The sequence below is a fragment of the Trichosurus vulpecula genome, chromosome 3 (assembly GCF_011100635.1).
Source record: "Trichosurus vulpecula isolate mTriVul1 chromosome 3, mTriVul1.pri, whole genome shotgun sequence".
Taxonomy (NCBI): domain Eukaryota; kingdom Metazoa; phylum Chordata; class Mammalia; order Diprotodontia; family Phalangeridae; genus Trichosurus; species Trichosurus vulpecula.
In genome coordinates this window covers 288,726,712-288,750,959 of record NC_050575.1, presented here as the reverse complement: position 1 = coordinate 288,750,959, position 24,248 = coordinate 288,726,712, and the positions used below count along the sequence as shown (strand labels likewise).

General features: G+C 39.7%; 1 protein-coding gene across 1 annotated transcript in view; it reads left to right on the top strand.

Annotated features, from left to right (window-relative positions):
• LOC118842497 (two pore calcium channel protein 2-like) overlaps positions 1-24,248 on the top strand; it is a 91,675-nt gene that overhangs the window by 12,458 nt on the left and 54,969 nt on the right. The window contains exons 2-4 of the mRNA XM_036749977.1: positions 39-137; positions 11,917-12,017; positions 12,389-12,689. Of these exons, the coding sequence (XP_036605872.1) occupies positions 39-137; positions 11,917-12,017; positions 12,389-12,689 (501 nt within the window). The remainder of the gene's footprint in view (positions 1-38; positions 138-11,916; positions 12,018-12,388; positions 12,690-24,248) is intronic.

The following is a 24,248-nucleotide window of genomic DNA, read 5'->3' as shown; positions in this document are numbered from 1 at the left end:
GTTTTCCTCTCAAGACCCCTTTTTGCATTTTGGCGCAGTTCATTGTCATTGCCTGGCCTGACAGCACGCACAGTGCAAAGTGTGTGTGCTTTGTCTTCAGGACTGAGGCTGCAGTGAAGTTACGAGATGCAACACAGGTGAGCACTGCCAGAAACACCTCAGATTCAGTATGCGTTTGATTTTGAATTAGTTTTTGGTTGTTGCATGTTCAGAAACCTTTTACTCTTATCAAAGTTTTCATGACCCCATAGGAGGTCGTAACCCACAGTTTAAGAAGCACTTCCCTAGACCAGTGGTCTTCATACCTCTTTGACTTTTTACCCCATCAGTTAAAAAAGTTTTGAACAAACTTTCCTTGTATGTGAACATTTACTTATTTATACATGTACTACCATACTAATAATACTGTACGTTAAAGAATTTAGAAAATAGAAATAGTAAAATGAGATAAAGATCAAGTAGGATTTTTTTCTTATAGTCAATAAAGCATCACTGTGGTTTTTTGAGTAGAGGAGTGACATGGTTGGATTTGTGCTTTAGGGACATCACTTTGGCATCTGTGTGGAGGATGGATGGAATGGGGAGGGCCTTGAGGCAAACAGAGCAATCAGGAAGCTATTGCAATTGTTCAGGCAAAAAGTCATGAGGGACTGAACTGGGTTGGTGGCCATGACAGCAGAGAGGAGATGCTGTGGATATAGAAAAGACAATATTTAGCAAGAGACTGGCTCTGTGGGGTAAGGGAAAGTGTAGCATTAAGGATCAGACAAAAGTTACAAAGTCGGGTGACTAGAAGAATGGTAATATCATTAGCAGAATTGTGTTTGTCCTTCATTTTCAAAGAGGACCATGGCATCAGGGAAATGCTGACATGTCTTACATTGACTGATTTGAGTGAAGGAGAGCTGTGCAAGGTCACCAGCCTCACTTTCTCCTCCAGAGACATCTGGGTCCAGTGACCAGATATTCATCAGGATGACTGGAGATGACCCAGGATGCAACAGGAGACCCTGCCCCTTTTAAGCTCAGGCCTTTTCATGTACTTAGAGTGAGGTCATTCAGCAAATCAGCCTCTTTAAGAAGTGAGTCAAGGGATGGCCCCTTTAATCAGAAAAAAAGAAAAAAAATCAAGCTGGGAGGAGAAGACCCTCAGAGTTGCTGTTTCAAAGAAAAACAGTTATCATTGACATTCACTCTGAGCCAGGAGGGCCCAAAATACAGCCATTAAGTGGAGCTTAGACAGGGACCTATTGTGGTCCAATCTATGAGCTTCAGGGTGAACTGGGCATATTGAAAAGCTATGGGCTTTTGGTGTGAGAGAATGTCATCGCATGATCACAATCCATCCATGTATGCTAATCCTTGTGCTACTCATTCTTTCCCACTAAAAATCCCCCAAAACAAGAAGCGTGTCATATGTGGTGGTTGGGTTGGGTTTGGGCTAACTTAGTGGCCATTTCTTTGGAGGACAAGCCCCATCATTGAGGGATAACTGCGACAGGCAGGATCGTGCTCAGGGGTTAGGGTGGGGGATTGTGGGAGATCTTGTCTGCTATAGCTGCCATGAGTGTTTATGTCAGGGATAGGTTATAACTCACTTAAAGGGCTGATACCCTATGTAGCACTGGGAGACCAGTAGTGGAAGAGAATGGAGTAGGGAGTATTTAAGGGGATGGTATAGTTATGTTTGAGAGAAACCTATGATTGGTTATGGGAGGAGAAAAAAGTGGAATCTATCTTTCTACCATCTCACTAGTTGATCATTAATTCCTTAGAGGTTAACACATGGCCCCTACTGAATGGAGGGAAATAACAGTAATCATAACTGTGAATTCGACTGGGATGAACTCACCCATAAAATGGAAGCAGATAGCAGAGTGGATTAAAAACCAGAATTCTACAGTATGTTGTTTACAAGAGACACATTTGAAACAGAGAGAGAAACACAGTAAAGGTGAGGGGCTGGAGCAGAATCCATTATGCTTCAGTTGAAGTAGAAAAAAAAAGCAGGGGTAGCAAATGTGATTTTAGACAAAGCAAAACCAAAAATAGATTTAATCAAAAGAGATGAGGAAGGAAACCACATCGTGCTAAAAAGAAAAGTGCCTAGACAATAGTAAACATATATGCACCAAATGGTATAGCATCTAAAACTTTAAAGGAGAAGTTAAATGAGTTAGAGGAGGAAATAGACAATAAAACTGTATTAGTGGGGGACCTCAACCTTCTCTTCTCAGAACTAGATAAATCTAACCAAAAAATAAAGAAGAAAGAAGTTGAGGGGATGAATAGAATTTTAGAAAAGTTAGATATGATAGACTTCTGGAGGAAATTGAATGGGGATAGAAAGAAATATGCCTTTTTTCTCAGCAATACATGGTACATACATAAAAATCAACCATGAGCTGGGACATAAAAACCTTACAATCAACTGCAGAAAGGTAGAAATATTAAATACATCCTTTTCAGGTCATAATGCAATAAAAATTACATTCAATAAGAGACCATGGAAAGATAGATTAAAAATTAATTGGAAACTAAATAATCTAATCCTAAGGAGTGAATGGGCCAAAGAACAAATGATAGAAACAATCAATAATTTCATTAAAGAGACTTACAACATACCAAAATTTATGGGATGCAGCCAAAGTAGTACTTATGGGAAATTTTGTATCTCTAAACATTTACATCAATAAAATGGAGAAAGAGCAGATTGATGAATTGGGCATGCAACTAAAAGAACTAGAAAAGGAACAAATTTTAAAAACCCAATTAAACACCACATTGGAAATCTTAAAAATCAAAGGAGAGATTGATAAAATTGAAAGTAACGAAACCATTTGATTAATAAATAAAGCTAGGAGCTGGTTTGATGAAAAAAAACCCACTAAAATAGAAAACCACTGGTTAATTTGGTTTAAAAAAGAAAGAAGAAAATCAAATATCCAGTGTCAAAAATGAAAGGGGTGAATTCATCAACAATGAAGAAGAAATTAAAACAATTTTAGGACCTATTTTGCCCAATTATATGCCAACAAATTTGACAATCTAAGTGAAATGGGCAAATATTTACAAAAATACAAATTGCTCAGGTTAACAGAAGAGGAAATAGAATACTTAAATAACCCCATCTTAGAAAAAGAATTTGAATAAGACATCAATGAACTCCATAAGAAAAAATCCTCAGGGTCTGATGGATTCACAAGTGTTCTACCAAACATTTAAAGAACAACTAATTCCAGTACTATGTAAACTATTTGGAAAAATAGGCAGAGGAGTTCTACCAAATTTTTATGACACAAATATGGTACTGATACCTAAATTAGGAAGAGTGAAAACAGAGAAAGAAAGCTATAGGTCAATTTCCCTAATGAATATTGACGCAAAAATTTTAAATAACATATTAGCAAGGAGATTACAGCATACACCATGACCAGATGGGATTTACGCTAGGAGGACAGGGTTGGTTCAATATTAGGAAAACTATTGGCATAATTGACCATATCAATAACAAAACCAACAGAAATCATATGATTATCTCAGTAGGTGCAGAAAAAGCTTTCAACAAAATACAACACCCATTCCTATTAAAAAACACTAAAGAAAATAGGAATAAATGAAGTTTTCCTTAAAATAGTAAGTAGTATCTATCTAAAGTCATCAGCAAGCATTATCTATAATAGCAATAAGCTAGAAGTCTTTCTAGTAAGATCAGAGGTGAAGCTAGAATGCCCATTATCACCACTATTATTTAATATTATGCTAGAAATTTTAGCTACAGCAATAAGAGAAGAAAAAGAAATTGAAAGAATTAGAATAGGCAATGAGGAAACAAAATTATCCCTCTTTGCAGATGATATGATGGTATACTTACAGAATCAACTCAAAAACTAGTTGAAATAATTAACAATTTTAGAAAAGTTGCAGGATATAAAATAAACCCACATAAATCATCAGCATTTCTATATATTACTGACAAAGTCCAGCAGGAAGAGATAGAAAGAGAAATTACAATGAAAATAACTGTAAGAAACATAAAATACTTGGGAGTCTATCTGCCAAGACAAAGCCAGGAACCATATGAACATAATTACAAAATACTTTTCACACAAATAAAGTCAGATTCAAATTGTTGGAAAAATATCAATTATTAAAAGATAGGCCAAGCTAATATAATAAAAATGACAGTTCTACCTAAATTAATTTACTTATTCAGTGCCATACCAATCAAACTGCCAAAAATTATTTTATAGAGCTAGAAAAAATAACAAAATTCATCTGGAAGAACAACAAGTCAAGAATATAAAGGGAATTAATGGGAAAAAAAGCAGAGGAAGGTGGCCTAGTAACCAGATCTCAAACTGTATATAATAAAGTGGTAATCATCAAAACAATCTGGTATTGGCTAAGAAATAGATTGGTGTATCAATGGAATAGATTAGGTACACAAGACATAGTAGTAAATGACCATAGTAATCTAATGTTTGATAAACCCAAAGACCCCATTTGGGACAAGAACTGACAATTTGGCAAAAACTTCTGGGAAAATTGCAACACAGTATGGCAGAAACTAGGTATAGACCAACATCTCACACAGTATACCAAGATAAGGCCAAAATGTGTACATGATTTAGACATAAAGGATGATATCATGAGCAAATTAGGAGAGCAAGGAATAGTTTACCTGTCAGATCTATGGAGAAGGGAAGAATTTATGACCAAACAAGAGAGAGAAAGCATTAAGAGATGTAAAATGGATAATTTTGATTGCATTAAATTAAAAAGGTTTTGCACAAACAAAACCAATGCAACCAAGACTAAAAGGAAGGAGAAATCTGGAAAAACAATTTTTACAGCACTGTTTCTGATAAAGGCCTCATTTCTCAAATATTTAGAGAGCTGTATCAAATTTATAAAACTGTAAGTCATTCCCCATTGATACATGGTCAACGGATATGAACAGGCAGTTTTCAGAAGAATAAATCAAAGCTATCCATAATATGAAAAATGCTCTAAATCATTATTGATTAGAGAAATGCAAATTAAAACAACTCTGAGGTGCCACCTCACACCTATCAGATTGGCTAATACGACAGAAAAGGAAAGCGATAAATGTTGGAGGGGACGTGGGAAAATTGGGACACTAATGCACTGTTGGTGGAGTTTTGAACTGATCCAACCATTTTGGAGAGCAATTTGGAACTATGCCCAAAGGGCTATAAAACTGTGCATACCCTTTGATCCACCAATACCACTACTAGGTCCCAAAATGATCAGAAAAAAGGGAAAAGGACATATTCATACAAAAAATATTTACAGAGCTCTTTTTGTGGTGGCAAAGAATTGGAAATTGAGAGAATGCCCATCAAGTGAGGAAATGGCTGACCAGGTTGTAGTATATAATTGTAATGGAATACTATTGTGCTATAAGAACTGATGAGCAGACAGATTTAAAAAAAACCTGGAAACATGCAAACTAAAGCAAAGTAGAGTGAGCAGAACCTTGTTATACACAGTAATAGCAATATTATATGAAGATCAACTGTGAATGACTTAGCTATTCTCAACAATACAATAATCCAAGATAATTTCAAAGGACTCATGAAGAACTGTTGAAATCTAAATGCATATAGAAGCATGCTATTCTTTTACTGTCTTTATTTTTTTTTTGGTGTTTTTTCTTTTTGGTCTGTTTCTTTTTTCACAACATGACTAATGTGGAAATATGTTTGGCATGATTGCACATGTATAACCTATATCAAATTGCTTACTGTCTCAGAGAGGGGAGAGGGAAAGGAGGGAGGGAGAGAATTTGGAACTCAATTTTTTAAAAAAATGAATGCAAAAATTGTCTGTACATGTAATTGTGGAAATAAAAATATCATACAAAAAAGAATTGTGTCTAGTAGCTGATTGTTAATGGGAAGCACATCTGTAGGGGACTCTAGCTATAGTGTTAGGATCACAGACTCACAAGGTTATCCCTAGAACCACAGGTAGCAGCTGCACTCTGGGTACCTCCTCTTCACTTTGGAGTGCCAAGTTGGGGGAGTAGTCTAGAGGGATGTTATATAACCATTATTATTCACTGAATTTGCTTCAGAAAGAGTGAGAGGAGTCCTTGGGAGGATTTGGGGAAAATTATTTGAAAGGATAAAGAGAATTCCACCTAGCTATTCTTTATACTAACCTCCTTCGAAAGCTAGTCAGGCAATGATGTAGTAGCTTAAATGCAGGGCATGAAAAAAGATCTGGGTTGAAATCTTGCCTCTGACCCTTAATGGCTTTAAGAACTATGTGACATCTCTTCTCTCTGAGTATTAATTTCCTTATTTGTAAAATAAGGAATTTGTAAAATATTTGTAAAATAGGAATACTAGTTCCTGGAGTATTGCCATACCTACCACATGGTTGTTATGAAGCTTAAATGAGCTTCTGTATGTCAAATATATTGTAAACTTTAATTTTTATTATTATTACTACTATTATTTCTGTGTGGAGAGCATGATACTAGACACTATGGAAAGTTATAAAGAACAAAGTCAGAAAAGAAAGGTGGTATATCCACATTAAAAGGTAACAACATCTCAAATGACAATATGTAAAGAAGGAGAGAAGATAAGCACAAGCATTGTATTTGCAACTGTGCCAGACTGGACCAGAGCTCAGGGTTTTGGATGCTGAGTTTTCCATGGTTAAACATATTTGGTCTGGTAAGCCTTCTTAGAGAGACCAGTTTTTTAAAAATAAATTTTTATTGATTTCTCTTGTTTTTTAATATCAACCTCATTTCCCAATATATCTCTCCAACTTTTTCCTCCCAGAGAGTTATCTTAAAATGAAAACTTTTTTTAAAAAAAGAAAACCAACCAGCATATAGAAAACAAACAAAAAACCTGACATTACATTTTATTCTATAGCTACATTCCCCCACTTCTGTAAAGAAGGTAGGAGATGTGTTTGTGTGACTTTTCATATCTCTTTTTTGGGGGCAAAGGTTCATCATTATCATTTTGCAACAGTTCATTTCTTTTATTTTGTCTTTTCTTTTCATTTAAATTGTAAGCACTGTGTATATTGCTTTCCGGGTTCTGCTTATTTCATTTTGTATCAGTTCATGTAGGTCTTCCCATGCTAGAAAAGGTCTAAGGAGAGGAAGGGCAGTATTCAGCAGACAGGATTAAAGAACACTATGAACAATGGGTGGTTTAGAGGCAACAAAGGAGAGGATATAGGGGTACTTGATTTGAACAAAATTTGAAAATCAAGGCAGAGAAGATGAGAGCAGTTGAATGGAGCAAAAAAGTGGTAAAGGGTCTTGAAGCAAAAGATCAGGTCACAGATAGCTTATAGACCTTCCCTGTTGAAACTGGATGCTGGAGGAGTTCATGGTTCCAGGCAATTTGGAATTATGCTAAGAAAATGACTAGGATGCTCATTGTTTCTGCTTTTAAATCCTACTGCTATGCCTATATGCTAAGGAAGTCAAAGGTAGAAAGAAAGGAACTACAAACACAAAAATACTTATAGCAACACTTTTTGTAGTAGCAAAGAACTAGAAACAAAATAGATGTCCAATGATTGGGGAATGGCTAAATACAGAATGTGATAGAGTATTACTATGCCATTAGAAATGATAAATATGAAAAATATAGGAAGGTATGGGAAGCCTTATATATGCATATGAAGTACGCAGAACCAGAAAACCAATATACGCGTTGTGATCACAATTTAAGTGAAAAGAATTACCACCACCAAAAAAAAAAGTGAAATTAAATACAGTATAATTATAGCAAGCTTGGCCTCACAAAAGAGATATAAGACTGTACTTCCTTTTCTTTGCAGAGGTGGGAGCTTATGAGTGTTGAACACTACCATAGGCTTAGTTTTGCTGTACTGCTTCTGTCCTCTCCCTTTCTTGTATTTCCTGTAAGAGATTCTCCTCAGAGAGGCGATGGAGGGAGGACTTATTTGGAAAATGAAAGAGATATAAAAGCAAAAGATAGCAATTTTTTAAAAAATTAAAAAGTAACAACACAGGGATATTTAAATTAGACCATTGAGAGATACATGGGCCCCAGGTGGTTGTATCTTGCTCCAGCATTTATATGGTAGAGGTGGGTACGATGGACTGTTTGGAACCCTACTAGAGCAGAAGGAGTTACTTTATTGGTTGGCTCCATGCTGGCTGACAACTCACCCAGACAGGGACACTGGCTTTTACCGAGGCCCTATATCTAGTGAAATTCCTGGAAATAGTTCTGACAAAGACAGACAAAACAACCACCTTTAAGCCTGACTCACCCTCAAAACACTAAATAACCTGAGTTTGGGCTCTCTATCCACAGTCCCTCCTTCACTGCTTTGATGTTTAACAAATGTGTGCCTTGCAAACAGTAGTTCTTTTAAAAAGTATATTGAATTGGTGCAATTTAGAATCCCACATTGCAACCGCTTTTTGTTTCCCATTTGTGTGAAAGAAAAATGCAACAATAGAGCCCCAAAGATTCAGAAACATACTTGATTCTAGTTGTGCGGCTACATAAAAAAAGTAGGCTAGCAAGAATACTTTTTGTCGATGGAACTCCAAATCGACTCCATATCACAGTTTGTAAAGTCTGCTCCCTTGGACTAGATAGCCCTTTCAACTTGGACATTGAATGATGTGAATTTGTTCAAGAGTGGTGGGTTTGTAACCATAAGTATAAAGAACAATTTTAACTTCTGGAACAAGAACAAGTAACAAGAACAGTACTCTTGAATTGATTTTTAGAGAAAAATTCAGTGCAGTTAGGGAATTAGTCCTGTAGTGGGGAGACAAAGGCCTTAGGTTGCTAAGAGATGGGTGATGGGAAGGTTGATAACTTGGTTGGTGTTAATCCTGGTTTTTTTTTTTCCCTGCCTGCTGAAGGAGTGCAAGGGATGTCAGTGGCCTTTAAATTTTAGTTTCCTGGACAAAGCTTCAGTTGCCTCACCCTACTAAGGTTAAAAGTCAAGTGAGAATGAAAAGGGGAATTATTTTGAGAAAATAGCTTTTTTTTTTTAAAAAGTCCAAACTAAAAAAAAACCTATAAAAATTTTAAACCAAACTGAATTAAAATCTGTTTGATAATTTAAAGACATTTGAACTCTTCCTTCAGATTCTGCGCTCTGGTGTTGTGTCTGAATACTCCATTCTTATTTATAAAGCGAAGAACTGCAGACAGCTGCATTCCTTTGCTGGAATGCCATATGGTCTAATCCAAGCCATATGCAACAAGGCAAAAGTGAAGTGTTGGCAGCCATCCTTCTTCTGAGTAGAGGAAAGAAGAAGTTGCGATCTACTCCATCAGCATACAGGATTCTATACTGCACTCTGGATTTCCCATTGGGGAAATAAGAAGCACATTGTATGAGAATATTGGAATGTGCAGAATCAGGCAATCCCCCTTTCTCCCTTCCATGGCTGACACTAGGTAACAGGAAATATTGAATAGCACTTCCAGCACTTTATGTGGAACAGTATGAACGCCCCACCGACTTTTTCTTTTTAAATTCCATAATCCTTTGTACCTGCTCAGAGGTCTTACTCTGACACCTCATTATGGTGTGAAGGAGTTCTTAGTGGCTAGGCCAGTGGAGCAGAAGCCCTGGTAGATTCTAATAAACTGGAAAAGCTTCAAATATACTCCAGTTTTAAACACTGTGTGTTGTCTGAGGACTGACCAGTCTAGCTACTTGAGGAGAGATTTGTTGCCAGAATTTTGGCCCCAATGTGATGATTTTTTTCTTGACTGCAGAGACCCACCTATGAAAGAATAATAGAAAGATATGATTAAGAATCACATACGGAAAAAAAAGAATCACATAGGATGAGAAAGCATGGCAGGGTTGTGATCTGGATGAGCTGAAGAAGAATCACATGCCCAATGAGGTCATAGATTCATCAAACTCTTAAAATATACTTTGATACTGTAATTTGAAATTAAACTAGCCAAGCCAAGCCCTTTGTAATGAAATAAGACACTATTTAAAAATCAGTGTAACTTCAATTAATTTGAAATTAAACTAGCCAAGTCCAGCCCTTTGTAATGAAATGAGACAATGTTTAAAAATCGGAGTAACTTCAATTATGTGTGCACTTTATCCAAAATAGGACTATTTACCTGAGGTAAGGAAAGCAGCTCTCTATATACAGAAGGCTAAGAGCACTGGCTGCTACCCAGAATCTCTCTCCAATCCCCTCTTGGTTCCCTTTTAGGTACTGTAACCTTCCTCCTTCACCTTCCTCCTACAACCCTACCTCTCCTTCCCATAGGCTGACTTTCTTTGCAGTCCCTTCCTCCCTGTACCATCACCCTTTTCCTTTCCTTGTTGCTCATTTGATTCTAGTGCTCCCCTAGACCGATTTTTTTCTTCCATTTTTAGAATTGGCCATGTAAATTCACTTTAACTGAACAAGTACTTAGCATCTATTATGTCAAGCATATCCTAGACCTCTAAGAAAGGAAAACATATTAATTCTGGTTTATATTAGAAGATTTTTTTCTTTTTCTAAATATTAGAACAGGCTTCAGACTTCCAGAGAACAGATCTTTCATAGTACATACTATACAGCAGGGGCTTTTTTGACCAAGTTTTGCAGAAACCTAGGTTCCTTGGGTATTTTGCATACAGATATATATTTGGTCTAGCCCTCTGGTTTCATTGGTGTGGCAATCGCCCATTGTGGAAAACTCCCAGTGTGAAAGCTCCTTTCACTTCTATAGTTCTATAACTCATTCTTAGAGGGTTGCCTGGAACATTGAGAAGCAGCCTGTGGTCAGCTGGTATGTCAGAGGGAGGTCTCCTCAACTCGAAGACAGGGCATTACAGTATGATGCTTTTCTTACATATATTACTATTACTAATAATTCAATACAAAGAAAGTCTAACTTCAGCTAGTGGAGCTTGAAATATGCGTGGGCAAAGCAGCACAAATCCCGCTCTCAAGTCAATTTTTGAAGACAATTGGATTTAGTGGGCAGCTAGATAGCACAGTGGATGGAGCAACGGGCCTGGAATCAGGGAGACTCATCTTCCTTAGTTCAAATCTGACTTTAGACACTTATTAGCTGGGCAAGTCACTTAACCCCGCTTGCCTCAGTTTCCTCATCTGTAAAATGAACCGGAGAAGGAAATGGCAAACCACTCCAGTATCTTTGCCAAGAAGAATCCAAATGGAGTCACAAAGAGTCGGATGTGACTGAACAATAAATGAAATATAAAGCATTTTGCAAACTTTTCAAGTGCTCTACAAATGTGAGCTGCTATGGTTGCTCTGTTGCCTTCAATACTTCAAAAGATCTGCATTTTCTTAGCTTCCAGCCTTCCTTACATTGACAGCCATCTCCAACCCTTCCGATCCTCAGCAGAGTATTTCAAGAACTTGATGGGGCTAAACAATCCATCACTTGAGAGCTGACCTGGTCTGGGAGAGCCCAGGTCACCTCCGAGACACTCAGAGGCCTGGGACTCTGGGGTGGTGCAACTTTGGGGGAGGAATGGTTATTGTTTTTTCAAAGTCCTACTTAATGAACCTGGATCATAGTTCATAAAGCTGAAATATATGGTTTTGTTGTCGTTGTTTGTTTGTTTTTGTCTGAAGTTTCCTAGTCTTTAAAAAGTCCCCAGAGCCATGGTCACAGAAGAGGTGTCCATAGTTCCAGTAACACTGGTGTACCACAACACTGGACCAAGCACTGCTTTCGCATTTCCAGATGCCATATAGAAATCTCCCCAGTTTTCTGTGCTTTGTCAACTCCTTTTCATTGTCCATTCCCCATGCCCCAGAGAGCCCCAAAGAGAACCAAATTTGCCTGGCATAGACAGGCGACAACCACTGTCTCTGGGGCCCCAGTCCTCTCAGAGTCTCCTTGGGCCCCTCTTTGAGCTTAGGGACAACTCCTCCTGACTGTTTCGGTCAAAGCCAAAGCAAGCCGCTGTTTGGAAGATGTTTCCGAAGATCGCTGCCCGCAGTGGCTCCCAGAATGGGTCGGGTTGGTCAGCCTCCAGCCACTAGTTCCTAGCACCCCACTTGGGTGGGCTCCCTCCCTGTTCAAGCTGCATGCGACCCCTCCCTCTTCAAGCAGTCTTAGACTCTAGTCCAGTCTGGGTGAGGACTAGGGAAGGAAAGAGGCCGGAGCTGGGGGCAGCCGAACGAAGAGGCCCGTTTTAGGGGAGGGTCACTCTGTAGGTCTGTCCACACGCATCTGGCGCTGCTGGAATTTCCACTCCCTTTCAAGGATTTCGGCTGAATTGTTCCCGCTGCCTCTCGAGTCACGTGAAAACGGCGATTAAATCTCCAATTCTCAGCCCGCCCTAGCCGCCCCTCAGTTTTTCGGCTGAATTTAGAGTTCCCTGGCTGCAGAGCAGGATGCGCCCTCTCAACCGAACCCAGGCAAGGAGCCCGAGAGCACCTTCCAACAGCCTCCGTTAGCAGCAAGCACCTTGGGCCACTGTCCCGCTTCCTGCACTTTTCTTACTTCCCCACACTCAAGGCAGGCTTTCACCTCAGTGGCCGGAGGTGTCCACTTCGGTCTGGCTCAAGCACGAAATTTCTTGAGATGCCTGGCACCACAGAAGAATTGGAAGCGAGTAACGAGGCCCCCCTAGCCGGGGAGGGTAGCTCAGACAAGATTAGCCTGGAGCGAGAGCAACCCACAGAAGAGGTAAGGGTGAGGCAGGGAATGGGGGTGGGGGGGGGGAAGAGAGACCCGCGGTGGGGGGACGCCCCTGTTTATACTGACCTACGGGCTGGTGGACCCTCGCGTTTTCCGGGTACCTCTCCCCTTCCTTCTCCATTCCACTTAAGAAACAGAGGTTGTTAAGGGGTTATCTTAGAGTTCTAATAATCTTACACCCTTCTCTCTTTAGGACGATCCTGCAGGAATAGCAAAGGGACTTAGAACCCTGTGCCCTTCATTACTTGTTCACAGGCTTGAATCTCTACCCCTTTCCCCTAGTCCTTTACTGAGATAGAGTGTATTTTTTTTTAATTTCCTATTCAGATCGCAAACAACGTGTTTCTAAAAGTTTATATAGTGCAGCTAGACTCACTCTTCTGTGTTTTGATCCTCTACTCTTCAAAAGGTTTAGTATAAATTCAAAACAGTGATTAGATGTATCTAGGGCTTGGAGTTAGTTGGGGCTTTATTCGGGAGGGGTTGAAGGGAGGGAGGGACAACTTTCCAAGTTAACGCTGTGAACCCAAGTATTATTCACCACCACTCTAGGGCACACGACCACATCTCTCCGACTTACTATCTGTAGGACTTCTTTATGGGACTCAGTTTCCCCACAAGTAAGATCAGGCATTCGACAAATTATTCTTTGCAGGTTCCATCCAGCTCCAAATCCTCTGAACTCAGAGAAAAGTTCTTTTGACAAAATTAAATGCTTCCTTTGTCTCTGTGCCATTTCCTATCTTCCAATCATCTCACCCTCTACCTTTTAAGCATGCTTCCGTTAGTTGCAGGTGGAGTCCTGCTTGGAATGAGGGAGAGTGACTTGGAAGCCCATACTGTAAATTGGGAACCCAGCCTACATGTGGACTGTTCTGGGAATATTTACCCTTTTCTAAACTTTGAGTTGTCACCCCTGCTCACTTTCTGTTGGCCTAGGTCACTGCGGTGAACCCACATCAGTCAGGGAAAGAACAGGGCAACATGGCTAGGTTTGAAGCTAAATCCGGGAGTAGCTTATAGATTATGATTGCAAAGAAAACAGCGCGCAGGCGTGTGTGTTGATCACCTCCATCTAGAGAGGGGAATCTTAATTTACACTTGTAGCCTTATATTGATTGGCCTGACAAACTAAACCCAACATTTGTCCCACTGTTTCTCTATTTCAGGGAAAACTGGGGGAGGTGGAGGAAGAGGGGACTTCCTAGGATGTGGCCTCTACTTTGGGCCATTTCCTGCTCTCTTTGAATGTTTTTGTGCTATCCCCGATCCCCACAAGATTCACTTCTTCCAAACAGCTGTTTTATTTGTCGGTTGTTCAATTGTGCTCAACTCCTTGTGACCCTTTGTCCGTGAAGTTTTCTTGGCATTTTTTTTTTCTGGAGTGGTTTGCCATTTCCTTCTTCAGTGGATTAAGGCAAACAGAGGTCAAGTGACTTGCCCAGGGTCATACAGCTAGTTAAGTATCTGATGCTGAATTTGAACTCAGGTCTTCCTTATTCTAGGCCCAGCCCTTGGAGAGAAGTAAAACAGAATTAAAGATTTGGAATTCATTTTACAGATGAAGAGACAGAGGGATAGAAGCATGAATTAGCTTGCTGAAGGTCACTAAGCTGGTAAATAAGAGGATGTGAACTCAGGGTGCCCCTGAAGTCCAAGCTGGTGGTTTGTCCACTATATCACACTGCTTCTCCTTTCTTAGCTTCCAGTCTTCCATACTCCAACTGCTGAGAGGTCTATCTGCCATCTCAAAATCTAGACGTCTCTGATACGTTTGGCTTCTATGTGATTCTGAAGCAAGATCACAGGTGATCTGAACGGTTCACACCTGTGCCACGTTGTTTCTACTATAGTTATTGGTCAGCTTGGATGGGGCAGTTCTTTTTGGATTGGGGGGAGGGGGAATGAACGTAGTTATTTCCAGAGAAAGAGTATGGGAGAAGTTAGTAAAGATTAGTAGTGTGATCTAGTGGCAAGAATGCTCGATAGGAAGTGGGGAGACCGAGTTTCTTGTCAGAGGTATGCCACATTCTAGCTATGTGACTTTTTGTAAGGGATTTTATTTCTCTGAACCTCCGTTCCTTCCTCTGTAAAATGAGAGAGGTTAGACTAAATGATCTTCAAGGGTCTAAAATACCATGATGCCAAATATTTAAAATTATTTTAAAGTATTTTAAACTAAGATTTAAAAAAATTCTTTGGCCAAAGTCACAGGGTGTAAATGCTGTAACATGTAATACGTAAGGGGAGTGTTTCAGAACCTTCAAAGCCAGAAATGCTGAGAAGGCTGAAGACAGTGCTGGCAAATCATCAATTTTAGTAATGTTCATCTCCATTCTGACCTTTGTTTCCTTCTCTCCCTATCCTCCTGATGTTTTTCAGTGGCTTTGGTAGAAAACGATCATCTGTATCTTAAACATCAGCTGATTCTATCTTAAGGAAGTTCCTTTTTATAACTAGATGTCAGTGAACTTGAATCTGGAAGGTTACTCATTAAGTCATTAAAGGAGCTGGTGTAGGGGCAGTATGTAGACAAGCACCTTCTCCTGCAGACTCTGACCTAGAGCAGCTATAATCTATTTACTTTAATGTTAGATTTTCATAATTTTACAAAGAGTGAAAAAATTTCATTCAAATCAATAAATGCTTACTGAACACTGGGTATTATAATAGGTAGGTGGTACAGGGTAGAAAGTGTTGGACTTGGACTCAGAAGGACTTTCATTTAAATCCTGACTCAATCACTTCATTAGCTATGTGACCCTGGATAAGTCATTCACCCCCAGTCAGCCTCAGTTTTCTCATTGGTAAATGGGGATAATAGCACCTGCCTCGCAGAGTTGTTAGGAGGATCAAATGAAATAACACACATAAGGTGTGTTGCAAACCTAAAAGTGCCATATAAATGCCGGCTATTATTATTACTTGTGTGACCTCCAGCAAATCATTTGACTTTCTGAGCTTTGTTTTCCATACCAAGATCAGAAAGTTTAAATTTATTTTTATTTTCAGATTTTTATGTCTATGTAGTGACTATATAATTAGCACCTCGTATACTTTCATAGTCTCTAATTCCATGTATATGTACTTTATCGCTTCCTTTTATCCTTCGCACTGTTCTAGCCAAATTGGACTGTTCGCTATTCCTCACACATGTCCAGTGCCCTTCTACCTTTGTCAGGGTCCTGCTCCATGAACTGCCTTACCATCTTCCATCTGCTTGTGTTAACATTGTAGCCATTTAAAAAAAAATCATAGCGCAAGGCAGTAGTGCTTAGTGGATGGAGTTCTAGACTTGAAATAAAGCCTGTACTACAGTTCTGCCCCCAAAACTCATTAGCTATGTAGACATGGGCAGGCTGCTTAATTCTCTGAGCCTCAGTTTCCACATCTGTAAAATGGGAGCAGTAATGTCTATAATACCTAATTGGCAGGGGTATTGTGAAGCTAAAATGGTATAATGGATGCCAGTTATTATTATTATTAGCCTACATTCACCAGGTCTCTAGTCTGATAATGATTTCATTCCTTGAGCCTTATCCTGCACTCCTACTGAGCTCAAGGAATGTTTATAGAGCAAAACAGGGTTGTGTTGGTAAATGTTTAACAATTGTGCTCTCCTGGGAGGGGGGGAAGCCCAAAATAAACAGTATGTATATACACTTTTAAGTTTAATCTGCATTACAGGGTGTCCCTAAAGTGTGGTCACATAGGAAATCTCATTAACGTCTCATTAACTGTTTCACTGAAGACTGTGTTGTTCAGCAATGAAGCTTTGTTTTATGTGAATGGTGAGGTTAACAGACAGAATACTGGTCACAAAGCAATCCGCATTGGGTGGACCACTCCAAACAGCAACAAGCACAAAAAATTATGATGTGATGTGGTATATGGAAAGCTCATGTGTTGGGGTCATTTTTCTTCGATGAACATGTAACTGGTGAGACTTACCTTGCTGTGCTGAGAGATCATTTAATGTCCCAACTGGAAAGGCTAGGTGAAGAACTTCCTGAGTAGTTCCAACAGGATGGGGCCCCTGCCCATTTCACCACGGTGGTAAGACATTGGCTGAATGACAATTTCCCTAACTGGATTGGAAGATGTGGTCATGTGGAGTGGTCTCCTCATTCACCAGACCTTAACTTGACTTCTTTTTCTGGGGTATGCTAAAGGAGAAGGTGTACTCAATGAAAATCACAGATGCAACACACTTGATTGAACGCATAAAGAGTGAATGTGCTAAAATTGACGGCAGTGTGGAGTTATTGCATCGAGTTCATGGGAATCTTGCAAAGCGCCTCACCCTTTGCATCACAAATGATGGAAATTACATTGAAGATGTTATTTGTTAATATTCCCATTAAATAAAATGTTGTTGAAAATTTCATTTCATTTCTTGAAAATATGCATTTTTGCCTATGTGTCCAGACTTTAGGAACACCCTGTATTAACAGTTATTTAAGTCTTGACAATTAACAAAACAGTAAATCAAGCCCTGATTTGTAGTAATTTTGGATTTCTGAGTGTAAATGCTCACACTGAAAATTTCACATTCTTGTAGCTCCTAAGAGCCAGCTCCATCCAGCACAGTTCCTGCCTTGTCATATTGCTGTGTCTTCTCAATCCACTTTGAGGCTTCATGGCTTTACGGTTGTGTGAGTGGCATCGTTATTGCTTTCTGAACACTTAGAAAATGCTTTTGGGATTCAAAGTCTATTCACAGAATCACATAATTTGAGAGTTTTGAAAGGAATCTCGGCAACCATTTTAGTTCAACTCACGCAGGGAAAGACTCCACAGTAACACATCCCTACAAATACTCATCCAACCTTTGCTTGAAACCCTCCATTGAGAAGGAACTTACCCCCTCTGGAGCCAGCCAAGTGCATTTTGGGATAGCTCTAATTATTAGCAAGTTTTTCCTGACATCAGCCTAAAATTTGCTTTTTTTGAAATTCCTATCGATTATAACTGGTTCTGTTCTCTGGAGCCAAACAGAAAAAGTCTAATCCCTCTGTCACATGAGACCCTTCATATTGAAGATAGCTACCATGTGCTCCTGAATCTAGTTCCTTCAACTGCGCTTCATGAGATATGAAATCAAGGCCAGTCACCATCATAGTTACCCTCTTGTGGACACTTTTCAGCTTGTTAACATCCTTGAATTGTGGTATTCAGAGAGGAATGATGCTCCCTATGAAGTCTGAGGCAGGTGAATCTTGAAGGACTACCTTGTGGAAGCTATGCTTCTCCACCCCACTCATGAGCTTTTTGCAAAGTGCCACATTGTATCGCTGAATCATGTTGAGTTTGCAATCCATGGAAACCCCCAGACCTTTGTTAGACCAACAGAGATCTGGCCATGCCTCTTCTATCCTGTACGTGTAAATTTTAAAAACTGAAGTATAAGAATTTACATTTTCCTTATTGAATATTATCTTATTAGATTCAGCCTGAAGCTCTCTGTCATGATCCTTTTGGATTCTCATTCTGCTATTCTTTGTGTTAGCTCTGCCTGCCAAATTTGTGTCATCTGCAAATGTGATGAGTATGTGATCTATGCCTTTATCCAAGTAACTGATAAAAAAAAATCGTAGTGCACTTCACTGTAGACCTTGGCAAGTTGGTATTGAACTACTGCTCTTTCAGTCTAGACGTTAAACTAATTTTGAACTCATCTAATTATATTATCATCCAGTTCCCATCTCCATTTTCTCCACAAGTCAGTCAATAAGCATTAAGCATAAGTCAATAAACAACAAGTGCTGGGAATACAAAGAAAAACAAAATGTAATCCCTGCTCTCAAGGAGCTCACTAAACAGAGGGAAAACAGAATGGAGGGAAATACGTAATAATCATAATTGTGATGTGAATGGGATGATCTCAAGAAGTCTAATGGGGGACCCAACATGCAAACAACCATGTGCAAAAATGATATGTATAGAATAAATTAGAGATAATCAACAGAAGGAAGGGACTAGCATTAGGGAAAATCAAGCAAGGCTTCTTGTAGATGGAGGAGTTTTAACTGAGACTTGAAGGAAACCAGGTAGCAGAGATGAAGAGGGAGAGAATTCCAGGCATGGGGAACAGCCACCGAAAAACGGATGGAGCCAGAAGATAGAGTGTCTTGTTCAAGGAACAGCAAGAGAAAATTGAGAAACTTTGTCAACCATTTTGCTAAAATTCATATAAATTATATTTACTGAATTTTTCCAGGCTGCAGGTTTAGTAAGCTTGTCAAAAAAGGAGTTAAGGTTTGCCTCCTGCAATCTATTTTTAAAACTCTGTTGTAATGACCACTTCCCTTTTCTAAATGTTCACTAATCTTATTTCTTTAATGATCCATTGTAGAATCTTCACTCTAAGTAAAGCTCTCTAGCCTATAGTTCATAGATTCTGTTCTCTCCCTTTTTTTTTGAAGGAAAAATCAAGATGCTAGCCCTCCTCTAGTCATATGCCTCTCTAATTCTCTATAATCTTTCAAACGTTGAGGACTTTGGCTCAGCAGTCATATCTGTCAGTCCTTTCAGTACCTAGGCATGAATTACCTGAGGCTAGATTACTTGAATTCATCAGGGGCAGGTTGGTGCTCTTCGTAGCTTCTTACATATCTTGAGCATCAGGTCTCTGTTAATTATTTTTATTCTGTCATTTCCAGTGCAAAGTCCATCCTCCTTGGCAGAGAGAACATAAGCAAAGTAGTAATGGTACTGCTCATACTTCTTTCTGTTGTCAGTTATCATCTTTGCACCCAGCCCAAGCAGAGGACCTCTCTCTAATGTTCCTTTTTTAGGTCCCATTGTGGTTTTAAAGGACCCTTTTGCGTTGTTGTTCTTAACTTTTTTTGCCAGTCTCAGGTTACTCTGACAATATATTTTACAGGGCTGTGTCATCATGCCCTTATGTTCATTTTTTGTTACCTTAATTTGCCAGCATCTATACGTTTCTTTTAAAAAACTTAAGTTGGTTGGTGAATTCCTCATGTATCCGCATTGGTCTCTCAAGCAACTTCCATTTTTCCTAATTAGAATTGGTGTCTTTGAAAGTTTATTCGCGAGAATTTACCTTCTGTACTGAGCTTATTTACCCTTTATGATTTTATTCCATAGAATCTTACTCATCCTTCTTCTGAACCCTTTGAAATGTGCTTTCCCTAAACCTAGAGTGCTTGTTATCCAAGCACTAATTTCTTGTTCTTTTCTATTACAAGATTTAGGAGATAGTGGTCACTTCTCCCCAAGGTTCCTATCATTTCTACCCCAGCAACCAATCCCCTCCTGTTTGTGAGAATCACTTCCAGAATAGAATTTCCCCTTGTTGGTTCTTCCACCTTTTGCAGGATGAAGTTATCATTAAGACAAGTCAAGAAATCATTAGTGTCTCAGATTTTAGCAGAAAGCAAACACCAACGGGTGTCTAGGGCAGTTTGGTGGTATGGTAGATATGGCACTGAGCATGGATGTGCCTCCTCACATCAGGATCTGTTCCTTATTTCCTAAACTTCGGGCATTCACATAGAGATGTTAATAGCAAGTTCTGGTGCTAAGATGTTTACTTTGTCAACCATCCCTTGAGCCAGAGCAGTGGAGCAGAGCCTCCCTAGTAGCTCATTACCGGTCAAGGGCATGGCTTTCCCTTTTCAAGCAGTTCAATTCTCCCTCCCCTTGTAGAGGCCTGTTTTTCTATTTAAATCCCAGGCTGCCACTGGTGGCCACCAGGGAAAAGAAAAAGTAATAATATGTTGGTGTTTTATTCTCTTTGCTGCCTGGAGTGCTTTCCATTTCATGATTTTATATCTAGGGGTACCTGAAGATTTAGATTCCATGCCAGGCTTGTAACAATTCAATATCTATTCCCCTTTCTTATTTGGCTGAATGAATCTAAAATTTGACTCCCTGAGTTCCTAACCTCAGTTATGCAAAATGTTTCTCCTCATAGGAAAGGAGAATCCAGTCATTCTCCTTCCCTCTCTATTATATATCTGTAAACATTAGCTAAGGTGTAATACACAGATTTGAATTTCAGTTTATCAACAATTTATTATATTTGCCACCTTAAGAAACCCAGTAAACATTTAGCATGAAAGTTAATGCTTCTCAAACCCAGAAGGGAGGTAAGAGAGGTGGGTTAAATTGAGTAAATGACTTATAATATTTGTCTCTCTAGGGACAGAAGGGAAGAAGAGAGGAGATGTCATTAGTTTCTTTTCCCAGTTAAATTGGACCTGTAGTAGTTCAAGATTCACTTACAACATAGTTTGTGTTAAAATGGCCTCACCACCTTGGCTCAGGAACTTAAGATCTCAGGTCTGTTTTCCATGTCCTCACTCTCCCAGTTTCTTACTTGAAATGGCATCTAGTTTCTAGTTCTTCCTAGTAGTTTGGCCTTCCTGTGTCCTATATATAATTCCGTTCCCCAAAGTTAGTGTCAGTGGCATTCTGGGGAGTCCGAAAAGTTTAAGGAAGTTAAGAACAGGACTCTTGGCTAGCAGATAATCCTTAACCCTCCACCTCCCATTCCATCTCCCTTTCTTCAGTATCTAAGACAAGTTTCAAAATGAGACATTTTTTTGGATGATGTAGGAATTTGTTTCACTTGACATTTAAATATTTGCTATAGGGGCTTTGTTTTTCTTGTTCTTTTTTTCCAATTGGAGACAGGATATGAGAGAGAGAGAGAGAGAGAGAGAAAAGGAATGTTTGTTAATTTTTAAAAATTAAATTTTAAAAAGAAGTACTACATTTGAGACATTTGAGATCAAGTTTTATTATTGATGCCTTTCTTGAATTTGGTCTTCTGTGACCCTGTCTATTATTGTCTCAATGGCTATTCTTCCTTCATCATAGCTATTCTCTATGGTACTTAGCTTGGGATATGTAAAAAGGTATTCTTCTTCCTCTCCCATCCTTTTTAATTTAAAATGCTTTTGATTAGATTTGCAAGACACTCAGCAATTTGTCCTTACAAACCTTTGCTAGGTATGTTTCAACCCTGATTGGGAATTTTGAGCAGGGAAAGGCCTATTCAGAACTGTACTTTAGGAAAATTAATCTAGTTATAGTAGGTCAGGAAAAGACTAGAATGCAATATTCTTGGCATTTATGATATGAGAGCCATTGTGATATAGTGGATGAAAGCTGGCCATAAAAACAGGAAAACCTGGGTTCAAATCTTTCATCTAATACAGACTAGAGTGTGACCACGGGCAATCGAATCCCTCAGGGTCTAGGAAGCTAAGACTGTAAATTACAGACAAATTGCCTGTCTACATCAGTGGAGGGAATTAACCTACTTGGAGTTTTCCATATCGATGAAATGACAGGTGTGGAAACAAACCAAAAAACTAAAAATCAAATCAATATAAAATTCTAACAAAAACAAATTAAATGTTTCTGAGGATTGGTGTTTGCATTTTAGGTTAAAATTATATCATATTTTTTTGAGAACTGAAATTTCCGATTTGTGAGACTGCTATCTTAATCAGTATTGGGGATTTCTTCAACTTAAATAGATAACTATGGCAAGTAGTTGAAACTGTGTTTTTTTTTTTCCTTCTCTGGGGAAGATTAGGAGAAGGCAAAGCAACTTGTAAAAACAATTGACTTTTTGATCTTAGGTTGTCAGTCAGCAAACACTTAATAAGTAGCTACTAGGTACCAGGCACTGTCCTAAGTACTGAGGATACAAAGAAAGGTAAAAAGTAGCCCCTGCTCATGGGAAGTGAGACCTAATGGGGGACATAGCATGAAACAACTAGGAACAAAGAAGATACACACATATGTATTATGCATATGATAAATTTAGGATAATCTTAGAAGGAAGACACTAAAATTAAGGAATGGGAAAGGTTTGTTGTACACTGGAATTTAGCTGAGACTTTGAAGGAAGCCAGGAGATAAAGATAAGGAAAGAGAATTCCAGGCATGGGGAATTCACAGCAAGTAAGAATGCTTAACTGGGAGATGGTGTGCCTTGTTGGAGGAGTAGCAAGAAGACTGTGTTACTGGGTCACAGACCAGGTGAAGGAGAGTAAGGTGCTGAAGGCTGGAAAGACAGCAAGGGGCCAGGTTATGAAGGACTTTGAATGCCAAATGGAGGATTTAATATTTGAATCTGGAGTTAATAGGGAGCCACTAGAGTTTATTGAATAGGGGTGTGTGTGTGTGTGTGTGTGTGTGTGTGTGTGTGTGTGTGTGTGTGACATGATGAGACAGATCATTTTGATAGCAGTGTAGAGGATAGACTGGAGTAGGGAAAGATATGAGGCAGAGAAACCAACCAGAAAGCTGTTATAATAGTTCAGGTGTGAGGTGATGAGGGCCTGTACCAAAGTTATGGCAGAGTCAGGGGAAAGGAAGGGATATGTACAAGAGATTGTATTAAGGTAGAAACAATGAATCTTGGCAACTGATTGGATATGAGGAATGAGAGAGTGTGGAGTCTAGGATGACACTTGAGTGCCTGGGTGACTGGGAGGGTGACGGTACCCTTGACAGTAAGAGGGAAGTTAGGAAGAAGGGAAGGTTTGAGTGTGGAGGGAAAATAATTCAGTTATGGACATGTTGAGTTTAAGATATGTACAGGACATCCTGTTCGAGATGTCCAATAAGCAGATGGAAATACAAGACTGGAGCTCAGGATAGAAGTTAGTACTAAACAAATAATCTGACTTCTGGGGGCGGAGCCAAGATGGCAGCTGGAAAGCAGGGACTAGCTTGAGCTCCCCACTGAGTCCCTCCAAAAATCTATAAAAAATGGCTCTGAACCAATTCTAGAACTGCAGAATCCACAAAACAGCAGAGGCAAGCAGGGCTCCAGCCGAGGACAGCCTGGATGGTCTCTGGGTGAGGTCTATCCCACACGGAGCTGGGAGCTGGGAGTGGAGCAGAGCAGAGCCCAGCGTGAGCGGCTCGGACCAACCAGACCAGGAGCTGGGTGGAGTGGGCCCTAGCGCCCTGAATCAGTGAGCTGCGGCAGTTACCAGACTTCTCAACCCACAAACACCAAAGACAGCGGAGAAGGTTAGTGGGAAAAGCTGCGGGAGTGGAAGGAGTTCAAGGTTCCGCCACCACCCCCGGGGCAGTGGAGGTGGGGCAACTACCGCTGCTGTTGCTTCCAGCCCCAGGCCCACCTGGTGGGATGAATTAAGGGGCGGATCAGAGCAGGAGTGAAGAGCCTAAGGGAGTGAAGATCTAAGCCCAGTCCGGGTTGGGGGTTCTTGGGGAAGGAGGAGTGCTGGTGTGGCAGAGCTGGCGCATCCCCCCCAAACGTGGAACATAGAACTCTTCAGTCTACAAGCAGTCATACCCCGATGAAAAACTCAAGGGTCAAGTTAGTTGGTTGGGAATATGGCCAGGCAGCGAAAACACACCCAGATTCAGTCTCAGACTTTGGATTCTTCCTTTGGTGACAAAGAAGACCAAAACATACAGCCTAAAGAAGTCAACAAAGTGCAAGAGCCTACACCAAAAGCCTCCAAGAAAAACATGAACTGGTCCCAGGCCATGGAAGAGCTCAAAAAGGATTTGGAAAAGCAAGTTAGA